Genomic DNA, 12,508 nt, shown 5'->3' with positions numbered 1-12,508 from the left:
AAACCATGTTGTTTCTGAAACAACAACACACAGGAAGATAAAATTTCCAGACTATATCACAGGGGAAGATGGTGGATACTCAGACCATCACTCTAACTATGGCTGCTGCAATGAGGGAACACCTACTGCACGCCAAATACCTTGTTAAACTTCTAGGAAACACTGGTAGAAGGGAAAGACAGAGAGATGCTTCCCTGTTTCTGACTGACATAAATATCATTCCTGACTTCCTTCTTTCCTCCGACCTATTAGAACACCTTCTCCTAAGAAACAGCTTTGGGCAAGAAGCATTTCCTTTGTTCCTTCAGTCCATACATATAAAACCAAGCATATCTGGTTAGCTACAAATGGATGAGTAAGTCTTTAATTCCAGGGTTCGATGCTACTAAACACACATAACTGAAGGTTTGATGCACTTAGTGTGGTAATGAGCTTCTAGCAAGTGATACTTTGTCCTGTACCTGCTGACTCCTAAATAATTTTTCAACTGGTTAAGAATCCAAGACACGCCATGCAGTTTAATTCCAGCACTCAGGAGGCAGAAGCAGGCAGATCTCTGAGTTTGAGGCCAGCCTGGTCTACAGTTACAGCTACATAAAGAAAACTGTCATGAAAAACAGAAAAACAAACAAAAACAAAACCTAGCAGTCTCACTACACTAATGAGGAAAGAGTTATGAATGGGGGCAGCAGATGAAATCTGCATGGGACCCATTTGAGCAGGCAGGGAGGAGATACAAGTCCACAAAGACATAGGTAAAGAATAACTGTTGGGAGAGCAATAGCAAGAGAACAGCAAGTCAAATGCTCTTAGTCAATGAGAGCTGGGCATGGTTAAAATTCTCAAAAACCAAAAGAAAAGTTCTCTTCCAATATCCAGATTTATTTGAGACCCTAGAGAGACCAAACCTTGTTAAGAATGCTAATTTTACGCAAGAGAAACACCAATGAAGAATGGCTGGGAACTCGTGTGGCCAGAGCAGGAATGTTACAGGTATTCTCTTGTTAATGCTAATGTGTGCTCTACCTTTCTGAGTAGCCTCGTATGGTACACTGTATCCAGAAGGATTCTGAAAAAGCCTTAGTGAAGCAGCAGAAATGAGACCCCAGGTGCCTTAAGGCAGAGAACAAAGAGGTTAGAGGTTCACAAACAAGTAAAATAACACTCTTTACAGTCCGGGAAGAAACAACCATTTTTATAGACCTGTTACGTATACTAATATACAATAAAGTATTCCTGCTAAGTTTTAATGAATGACTAAATTTATTGTAATTCCTAATATGGCAAGTATAAAAATAAACAAAAGATTGTTGGCGTCCTAAATAAAGATTTACTATGGACATAAAGATCAAAATGTTTGAAAACAGCTGTCCCAGAACAGGACTGACAAGCTATAGCTTACAAGTGCAGGTCAAACGTGTGTGCCATTTACTTTTTACTTAAAGAAATATTTGTTTACATATTTTCTATGATTGCTTCTGCCTTAATACAAAAAGACGGAGTATCTGTAACAGAGTATATAAAGAATTTTTATAACTCTACAACAAAAACAATTTAAAAATAGACCAAAAAATTGAAGAGCATTCCTTCAAAGGAGACATACAAATGCCCACTAAGTACACAAGAAGATGCTTAGCATCACAAATCAATCGGTGTTATGGTCTGACTATCAAATGACCCTCACAGGCTCATGTGTGTGAAACACCTGGTTCCCAGCTGGTGGCACCGTTTGGAGGATTATGGAGTATTTAGGACATAGGGCTTGACTGACAGGGATGTGTCTCTGAGGTAAACCTTTGAAGGACAGCCTCGTCTATATTTCTGATCTATAAAAATATGAAGAGCTTTTGCCACCGTGTCTTCCTTACCCGATGGCTTATAACCTCTGAAACTGTGAGCAAAAGTAAGCACTCCTCCTTAAGTCACTTCTGCCAGGTATTCTACCTGGAATAACTAATCCACTTGGGAAGTGAGAATCAAAGCTATGTGATATCACTTCACATGCATTAACAGGATCATTATTTTTAAAAAGAAAACCACGGATGCTGATGTTGTGTAATGGGGGGAGCAAAGCTTATATAAAATGTCCAAGGGAATATAAAGTAGGGCATTTGCTATGGAAAAAAGTATGGAGGTACAAAATATTAAACAGAACTACCATTTGATTCTAATAATGAGAAAAATGATTGAACCTACATCCTAGGAGATTGTATAAGTTACAAAATAGGTATATATATAATCTATTAAATAGTTAAATTCTCAGTGATATAAAAGTGTATGACAATAAAGCTATTCAAGGAATATAATGTGTGAACAATTTTATGATTTTTTCAGTACACGGTAATAGAATGAAGTTTACAAAACAAATTCTAGTATTACAATACAATTAAATTTAGATGTTCAATATTGAACTTTTAAGCTAACAAGTTTGTATTCCTTGACCAGTAATTTAACTCATATTTATAGGATAGGAGTTAAAGGCACAGGATCTGAAATTAGAGAACTTATGTTCAAATTGTAATTCTACCACTTATTATATGACCCTGGTTTTATCTAAATCTCTAATAAATTATAAAGATTTATTGTGTGATGTTTTACTCTTTTGGCTTTTCAAAATCTTTGGGGGGTCCACCACCCAGCTCCTAAATAAATCACACACATGGAGGTTTTTCACTATTTACGAATGCCCGGCCTTATCTTGGCTTGTTGCTAGCCAGCTTTTCTTAAATTATCCCGACTTTCTTTTGCCTCTGGGCTTTTACCTTTCTTTGCTTCTTTCTCTGTGGTGTACTGTATGGCTGGGTGGCTGGGCCCTGAGGTCCTCCTCCCCTTGTTCTCTTATTCTTCATTGTCTTTCTTCTCTAAGATTTCTCCTTCTATCTACACTCTCTGCCTGCTAGCCCTACCTATCCATGCTCCTGCCTTGCTATTGGCTGTTCAGCTCTTTATTAGGACCATCCGCATTTTAGAACACAGCTTCACAGAGTTAAACAAAGGCAGCATAAACAAAAGTCACACACCTAAAAATAATATTCCCCAACAAAGATTAAATGAAATAAATGAGGTATCAGTCATTTTTCTCATTGTTGGGAACTAAACACCTGACAATAAGCAGAGGAAGAAGTATTCTGATTCATGTTTTAAAGGCATAGTCCATCATGGAGGGACCGAATAGCACTAGGAACAGCTCATGGCTATGGCAACACGAGCATGATGTAAGGGAACATGGTACAGAAGTGGTATTGGGATAGCCTGACTTATCGGACTATACTAAGCTAGGGTATACTTAGAGCTCAACAGGACAGATCTGGAGGCTGGAGCTGCAATGGGACAGCTCAGCCCTGGAGGGAAGATGTCCTGACTATCAGGAAGCCAAGCTACCTGAAGCTGGGGTGCGGTGGGGGATGGTCTCCCCACAGGATATAGGGATCCTGCTCCTCTCCTGGACAGCAGCTACAGCTGAGTTCTGTTCTGTTTCCTTATGGGAGTGTCCTAGCAGAGCTGTCTGCTTCTTCTCTAGCCCAAGATGTTTCTTCTTCTAGCACTGTGCTAGGGAAAGCCTGGTGCAGAAATATAGCAATCTCCTCCTGCCCCAGCGAAAAGTTGTTACTTTTCCTCAGCTGGCCTTGCTCATCCCCCTTAAGGAGCATCCTAGCCAGGTTCCTCTGCTCTGTCTTGCTGAGGCCCCCTAGGGAGCGTCTCAGCAAGGTTTTTAAGCTCAGTCCCCTAAGGGACATCCCAGCCAGATTCTTCTACTCTGTGCCAGCGAATGAAAGTCAGACTCTTTTGAGAAAGCAGATTTATTTGGGAAGGAGTCCACTTAACAGCAGCTCTCAATTGAAGTGGTGGAGAGGCTTATATAGGGCTTCTCAGAGGCGGAGTCTCCCCAGGAAGAAAGGGGATTGGTTAATTTTTCCCTGCTCAGGGATTGGTCAGTTTAGCTGGGGCAGAGATGACTCTACCTTCATGGCCAAACTGGTTTCTTTCACTGGTCCTTTTTAGCTTTTTTACTCTAATATTAGGACCAGGGCATATTTCTTTCACTGGCTCTGATTCTAGGGGCAAAGTGTGTTTCTCTGACACTAGTTTCAGAGCCAGGGCACATGTCTTTAGTCCTGGGCTCAGGGATAAAGATGTTTCTCTCCCTGGCCCAGGTCTCAAATCCAGGGTGTGTTTCTTTGACTCTGGGTTCTGAGTCCGGGTGCTCTGCGATTGGTCAGTTTCCTGTCTCAGTTGTCCCTTTAACTGTATACATGAGATTGTTAGTTCACATTCATGTAGAACAAGAAGCAAAGAATAGGAAATGATGGCACTCACTTGGCTTTCTCCTTTCTCTCTTTGCTCAGTTTAGGTCCCTAAGCCATGGGCTCATGCGAACAACATTCAAGGTGAATCTTGCCTCTTCAGGTAAGCTCTTTGGAAATGTCCTCACAGTTACACCCAAAAGTGTGTCTCCTAGGGAACTGTCTTACTGCTGTGATGAATCACTGTGATCAAAGCAACTTGGGGAGGAAAGGGTTTATTTCACTCACAATTCCATATAACAGTTCATCATCAAAAGCAGTGACGCCAGGAACTCAAGCAGGGCAGAAATCTGGAGGCAGTAGCTGATGCAGAGGCCGTGGAGGGGTGCTGCTTACAGGCTTGCTTCACATGGCTTGTTCAGCCTGCTTTCTTATAGAACCCAGGACCACCAGCCCAGGGATAGTACCACCCACAATGCACTGGGCCCTCCAATAACTAACACTAACTAAGAAAATGTCTTCTAGCCAGATCGAATGGAGGCATTTTCTCAATTGAGGTCCCCTCTTTTTAGCTAGCTCTAGTTTGTATCAAACTGACATTAAACTAGCCAGGACAGCAATTCTAAACCCAATCAAGGGGACAATGAAAACTACTCGGTGAAGGAAATGTTACTACACCATAACATTCAAGCTGTGGCCTGTCTACTGCTTACTGCAATTTCCCACATTTGCAGTGAGAAAACAGAGAAAATATGAAGTCTGGAGAGGAAAAAGAATATGAGCCCAGTTGAAGCTGTGGACAGAAGTATATACTTTGGCAGTTGTCTGAGTCACTGTTCTATTGCCATGAAGACACCATAGCCAAAGCAACGGTTAAAAAAGAAAGCATTTAATTGCAATCTTGATTAAAGTTTCAGAGAGATAGTCCATGATCATCATGGCATCATGGGGCTGAGAGCTTACATCATCATCTATAAGCAGGCAAAGAGAAAAAGCCAGCGTGGACTTTTGAAACTTCAAAGCACACATAATAACATACCTTTTCAACAAGTTCTCATCTCCTCTAACAGGGCCACACCTCCTAATTCTTCCCGAACAACTCTACTAACTGGGGACTGAATTCAAGTACATTAGCCTATGGGTGGTCAATATCATTCAAACCACCACAGCAAGGAAAAAAACTTGAACCCAGCGGAAGTAGAAGTTAGAGCAGGTTCAGATAAAGTCGCTGTTACTGTTGAGAGAACAGCACCATTAAGGAGAAACCTTGGATTCTACACTGGGGCATTAGAAAAGGTGGCCTGAGAGTAACATCTCACCCATTAAAAGCTCTAGGACATAGTTGATGAGTGAGCTATGTAAAGCTGTGAAGGACAAAATCTAATCTGCAATGGAAACCAAAGATATTAGAGAAATCAGAAACACAAATATCCACCAAAGAAAGCAGCAGGAATAGCATGGAACAAGCCTAAAAGAGAAGACATGAATGCTGTGCACCCCTAAGTATAAATAGGTGGACCTCTCCAAGCCCACTGGAGCCCAGATGATGGGCATGAAGCTGCAAAATTCAGTGTTTACTCTGCTGAGTTTTGGTCTTGCTTTAAACTGATCTTTCCTGGCTATGCTTCTGTTTGTCTCTTTTCAAATGGGAATGTTCACCTGTACCACGGTATGCTAAAATCGTACACACACACACACACACACACACACACACACACACACTTACATGAGTTTACAGTCTTGCCCTGAGTCTCAGAACAGACTTTGAATGTGGGATTTTGAACAGTGGAGTAACTGTGGGACTACTGAAAATCTGAAGACCGACTGAACGCATTTTACATAATGAGATGGCCATGAGCCTAAGGACCCAGTAGTCAAATGGGAAACGTCCCTTAGAGGCTCATTTCTCTGACTAATGGAATTATTGAAAGGTGGAGCCTCACTAGAGGAAATAGTTAATTAAAGTGAGGGTTGGAGGATCTATTAGCCTTTAAATTTATAACTTGACCTCACTTCCTCCCTGTCTCAGCTTCCTTGTTTTCTCAGCCACAAACCATTTCCACCACTGTGCTGTCTCCACTATAACAGGCTGTACTCTCAAACTGTGAGACGAAGTCTTTCTGTAGCTGAAACCACATGGTTTCACTGGCAAGGGAAGTAAATACGGGTGGAAATCATTTGGTAAAGTAGCAGGATTTGAGGGTGGGTTGGGGGAAGGGTTCATGTCAGGGTTTCTCTTTGTAAACTTGGCTGTCCTGGAATTCACTCTGTATACCACGCTGGCCTCAAACTCACAGACATTCTCCCACCTCTGTCTCCCAAGTGCTGGGATTAAAGATGCGTGCTACCATACCTGGCAGTAGCTACAACCTTAACCCTTAAAAAAGATAATTACTATTGCTGGCACATACATATTACAACCTAGAATAGTGCCCAACCCCTGCCTCACAGCTCTTTTTGCGGGATATAGTTTAACCAGAGGCACTACATTCAGTCATTTATGCATTGGTTTTCGGCTGTTTGGTGCTGTAATACATAATACAGAACTACATAGGATAATTGGAAACCAGAGGGTCTACAAGATTCAAATATTTACTATCTACTCAAAAGAAGTTTCCTGATTTGTACCATACAGCAATAGAAAGAAGCACCTAAAAATGTAACATTTTAGGATGGTAGAGGATACATATACCGCAGTGACGACAAGGAGAGGACACCGCAGTGACGACAAGGAGAGGACACCGCAGTGACGACAGACAGAGCACACACTGCAGTGACGACAGACAGAGCACACACTGCAGTGACAAGGAGAGGACACTGCAGTGACAAGGAGAGGACACTGCAGTGACAAGGAGAGGACACCGCAGTGACAACAAGAGGACACTGCAGTGACGACAGAAAGAGCACACACTGCAGTGATAAGGAGAGGACACTGCAGTGACAACAAGGAGAGCACACACTGCAGTGATGACAAAGAAAGGACACCGCAGTGACAAGGCTGACTAGTTTTCATAGTCAACAATCCCAAAGATCAGACAAACATACAAGTGTTTTCCTATCCCAAAAATAGTAGTCATTTTAAAACTACGCTTACAGATTCTATGTTGAGTACAAATATGAAAAGTTACCTAAATATCATACCTAAGAAACTTACAAGCATCATATATTAAGGCATTACCTGGCTATAAAATAATTTTTCTGACTCTACCTCTTAAAATTGAATCCTATCAGAACCATAAACATAAAGTATCAGCAGAAATGTACAAAGAGGACTAAGGAGATGACTCCATGGGGAAAGCGGCTGCTCACAAGCCTGACGACCTGTACATGTGCACCCCTACACACACACCCACATCACACAACACATGCACATGCATGCATGCATGGAAAAGAGAAATACATAAAGGGTAGGGCAAAATACACTGAAGCTGCTTGCAATCTGGATGGTAATAATAATATTCTCTAAGATTTATAGAGTCTAACAGTAGTTAAGTATATTTCAATCTCTATATTTCCTTAAATTTTATGTAAATGGTTTCCTTATCCACTTATAACCCACAGTATATAAAAAAGTAAAAACTGTATTACCTGAATTGTATGTTCACTAAATGAGGCTGAGAGCCATCAGATTGCCAGTAAGTTTCTAGATTGTCATCTCGTAATTGGTCCACACCAAACCCTAGAAACAATGAAAATGGCAATAAATTTCCATGAAAAAGTTACATATTTAAAACATAAAATTATCATACATATTTGTCCAGAAATTTTGATAAAGACTTTATCAAAATATAAAACTTAACCAAAACTCTTTCACTCTTTCATTCAGATCTCAGCTCAAGAAATACCACTACTGGCTGGTTGTGTCGACCACTGTCAGACCGCTTGTTTCGTGTATGTGAAGCCCTGGATTCAATCCCCTTGACACACAGGACAAACATTTTGGGTGGCTGGTTTTTAAAAGGCATCTCTGGGGATATATAAAGTCTTTATTTGCTCAAATCCAAATTCTTACCCTTTTTATGAACTAATCATAAGAACGATCCATCCTGTGATAGCCTTTAGAACAGGCAGATGTGAGCAGGCTCATTATCTCATCTTTGCTTTTTGCTACTTTTTAAGTTCCCTAGTAAAGATAACTAAATTTCAAGATTCTTAAGAGAGTCCTTGTTAAACAACCTATTGAGTTAAAGGCTTCCTCTACTTATTCCACTTTGGCTAGATTTTTCCCCCCGTTTTACAATTTTATTTCTATCTTAGCTCAAAGAATTTCATAAAGTGGTATTTAGTCTTAAGCAAAACAAGTATTAAACAAAAATCTTTTAACTGAAGACTAATCTGAAATTTGCTTCTAAGACATTGCTTATTAAAGTATAATGGGAAAAACAAATTGGCATAATCTTTTGAGACTGACCATTCTGGGTCTTCGGACACTGAGTATAATTACCAACTTCCATGTCCACATTTTTTCTCACAAGCAGAATGTATAATAAACATAAATTCACATGCTGATGTCACCTCTTTCTTAAGTGTCCAATGTGATTATTGTATCTGAGTTGTCTCAGTCAAAAAAGACTTTAAAACAATGGCAGAACTGTTTTAATGGCTTTGACAGGTATTATGTACCCAGGTAAAGAACATTATTCAGAGGGAAAAAACTTTTATAAGTCCTAACAGGCTTCAGTGGTTCTTTTTTTAAGGTTTTATTGCCTGCAGACACTAGAAGAGGGCACTGGTCCCATGAAGTGGAAGTTAGAGGTGGTTGTGAGCCACACAGTATAAAAAGGAACTGAACTCAGGTCCTCTGGACAGTCGCAGTGGTCCTACAGTGCAGACCCTGCACCTGCAACATCACTCTAGAGCTCCACGTTAGCGATTCTGAGAGCCTGCCTCACTGAAAGTATGTTTGATGAGTCTTCTGGATGATTCTGGTGCAAGCTAAGACGTCACACCTACTTCTCAAAGGTTGCATTTCTTATACTTGTCTTGGCACTATTCACTTCTGGACTCAACAATGCTTTGTTATGAGGTCATTGGCCTGACCTCTACTTAGGTGATGCCCAGAAAACAACTCTCCCTCCTTCCCGTGGTCATGATGGCAGTCAAACAATCTGCAGACACTGCTAAAGGATGGGGCTAGGGTATGAGCAATAAAATCATCCATAAGTAAAAACAACTGTTCCAAGGAAAAGAGAAACAATATTCTTTGTGGTTATGGCTATTGTTTAGTAAATACTTTTTTCTCTTGGTCCTCCATCGGGGGTATATGGTCATATTTGGGTTAAGTTCAGACTGATTTGAGTTCGACACAACGTGGATGAATATGACACAAGCTTCAGTTTTAATGTGTCTGCATGGTCTAGATTAACCTTTGAAAAGTCCCTACCACACTAAGAGAGCATGTCTGGACTCATAGGGCAGACACCACTACATGAAAGCTATATTTTAAGTCTCCAAGCCATTTTCTTCTTAAGCATCTCTAGCAACACAATTACTTTCAGATTGGATAGGGGGTTACTGTAACTCAACCACATGCCCTGACTTTGAAGACCTAACAAGTAACATGTGGTATCAGATGTGGTGTTATACACTCTTAATCCTAGAACTTGGAAGGCACAGGCAGGCAGGTATCATGTGTGTTTGAGGCCAACCTGATCTACTAAAGAATTTCAAGCCAGCTAGCGCTACATAGTAAGACCCTGTCAGAAAGACACAGACAGACAGAAAAAAAAAAATAGACTTCGTAAAAGAATTCATCTATAATTGTTTCCTACAACTGTTTACAGTTCAGCTAAACAAAACCAATGAGCTTTCTCCTTGTACTTAAAATCCAAATTCTTTTTCTTTTTTTTCCTTTGGTTTTCCAAGACAGGGTTTCTCTGTAGCTTTGGAGCCTGTCCTGGAACTAGCTCTTGTAGACCAGGCTGGCCTCGAACTCCTGAGTGCTGGGATTAAACATGTGCACCACCAATGCCCGGTCAAATCCAAATTCTTTGTGTGTGCATGTATGTTTTATGTGTTCATGCATATATGTGTACAGGTACAGACAAGAAGTTGGTACTAGGTATCTTCCTCTATCACTCTCCACTGTATTTTGAATGCATATGTATTTTGGTATGTATGTATACATGGGGTGAAGGGTTACACAAAAATGTAGAAGTCAGGCATCAATGTTAGATGTTTTACCGGGAAGTTTTGTGTGTCAACTTGACAGAAGCTAGAGTCAACAAAGAGAAAGGAGACGCCATGTGATCCAGCTGTAAGGCATTTTCTCATCTAGTCATCAATGAGGGAGGGCCCTGGCTCTGGTGGGTGGTGCTATACCTGGGCTGGTGGTCCTGAGTTCCATAAAAAAGCAAACTGAGCAAGCCCTGGAAAGCAAGCCAGTAATCAGCGTCCCTCCTTGACCTCTGCATCAGCTTCAGCCTCCAGGTTTCTGTCCTAGTTGAGTTCCTGTCCTGCCTTCTTTCATTGATGAACAGTGATGTGGAAGTAAAAGCCAAATAAATGCTTTCCTCTCCAACTAGCCTTTTGGTCAAGGTGTTTCATTGCAGCAATAGAAATCCCAACTAAGACAGATGTCTTACTCAATTATTTTCTTCATTATTTTATAAGACAGTGTTTCTCACTGACCCTGGAGCTCATACAGTCAGCAAGACTATCTGGCCAGCAAGTCCCAGGGATCTTCTTATCTCTGCCTTCCAAGCCCTGGAAGTACAGGCACCCTGGACATACCAGGATTTTTACATAGGTGCCAGGGATCAAAACTCAAAACTCAAGTCCTATAGCTAGAAAGGTGGATCAGCAATTAAGAACACTTGCTGCTCTTGCAGAAGACACAGCTTCAGTTCCCAGCATCCATGTGTCATATTCATTTATAACACCAGTTCCCAGGGATCCAATGTGTCCCAGAGGCATCAGGCACACACACAGGGTATATACATACATGTGGGCAAACAATCATATATATAAAATAAATTTTAAAAAAATACAAAAAGAAAAGCGCACTGGGTAGTGGTGTACACCTTTAGTCCTAGTGCTCAGGAGGGAGAGACAGGTGGATCTCTGTGAGTTCGAGGCCAGCCTGGTCTTCAGTAGCTAGGTCCAGGGCAGGCTCCAAAACTACAGAGAGAAACCCTCTCTTGAAAAAGAAACAATGATAATGATAACGATGACGATAGTGGACTACGATGTAGTAGTGTAAGCCAAATAAATAAACCCTTTCTTCCCCACTTTATTTTTAGTCATAGCATTTCATCATAACAATAGTAACCCTGACTAAGTCAGAAACTATGCCAAGAAAAATGACCAGGTTTCAACAATAGCAGTAACAATCGAAAATCACTGAAGTCATGTCAAGCTGATTTCCCACAGAATCAGTGAACTGACAATAAAAAATAGGAACATCCTACCAGTACCTACAACAGCAAAACTCACAAACATACTACACTATGTAAAAGAAGCCAGACTCAAAAGTTTCCATACTTTATGACTATATTCATAATAGAATTCTTCAGCTGGGTAGTGGTGCCTCAGGCCTTTAATACCAGGACTTGGGTAACAGAGACAGGCAGATCTCTGAGTTTGAGGCCAGCCTGGTCTACAGAGTGAGTTCCAGGCTACCCAGAGAAACCCTGTCTCAGAAAAGGGGGAAAAAATGGAATTTTTCAAAAGTCAAAGACAAAGCCACCCAAAAGAGATGAGGAGTTGTCAGATACTTAGAGGGAGCAGAATGGCATGAGACGACTTTGGGGGACTGTAGAAATATTTTATATTTTATTATAATGACTTTTATATGACTATGTATTAAGATTCATAGAAGTGTACATGTAAAATGGGTTATTATATGGAAATAAATGAATGCTCCAAAAATGTATTCATTGGAAAAAGAGAATATGGTCTGGCAGTGGTGGCACACGCCTTTAATCCCAGCACTCTCAGGACGCTGAGGCAGAGGATCTCTGTGAGTTTAAGGTCAGACTGCTCTACAGAGCTAGTTCCAGGATAGCTAGGGCTGTTACAAAGAGAAACCCTGTCTCAAAAAACCAAAAAGAGACTAAGAGGAGAAACAGAACAGTTCTGGTTGGAAAACTAGATACAAGATTCTAACTGTATAAGTAAGTTCAAAACAAAATGATTATATTACAATTTAAGGTTCCTCATGATAAAGGAATTTCTCTCAACCTGAGTCTTCGGATTGAAAATGCCTATCAAGAATAAAGAGAAATAGTAAATGCTTCCAGAAAGAACAGCAAGCATAAAATGTG

At 40.7% G+C, this 12,508-nt stretch overlaps 1 protein-coding gene across 5 annotated transcripts in view; it reads right to left on the bottom strand.

Annotated features, from left to right (window-relative positions):
- Anapc10 (anaphase promoting complex subunit 10) overlaps positions 1-12,508 on the bottom strand; it is a 48,978-nt gene that overhangs the window by 35,095 nt on the left and 1,375 nt on the right. For all 5 annotated transcript variants that reach the window (XM_048440104.3, XM_085682124.2, XM_085682126.2 and 2 more), the window contains exon 3: positions 7,833-7,923. In XM_048440104.3, coding sequence (XP_048296061.2) covers positions 7,833-7,923 — 91 coding nt within the window. The remainder of the gene's footprint in view (positions 1-7,832; positions 7,924-12,508) is intronic.

Source organism: Myodes glareolus, chromosome 22 (genome assembly GCF_982192425.1).
Source record: "Myodes glareolus chromosome 22, mMyoGla1.1, whole genome shotgun sequence".
NCBI classification, from domain to species: domain Eukaryota; kingdom Metazoa; phylum Chordata; class Mammalia; order Rodentia; family Cricetidae; genus Myodes; species Myodes glareolus.
The sequence above is the reverse complement of the archived record's forward strand: the minus strand, read 5'-3'. Positions and strand labels throughout refer to the sequence as shown.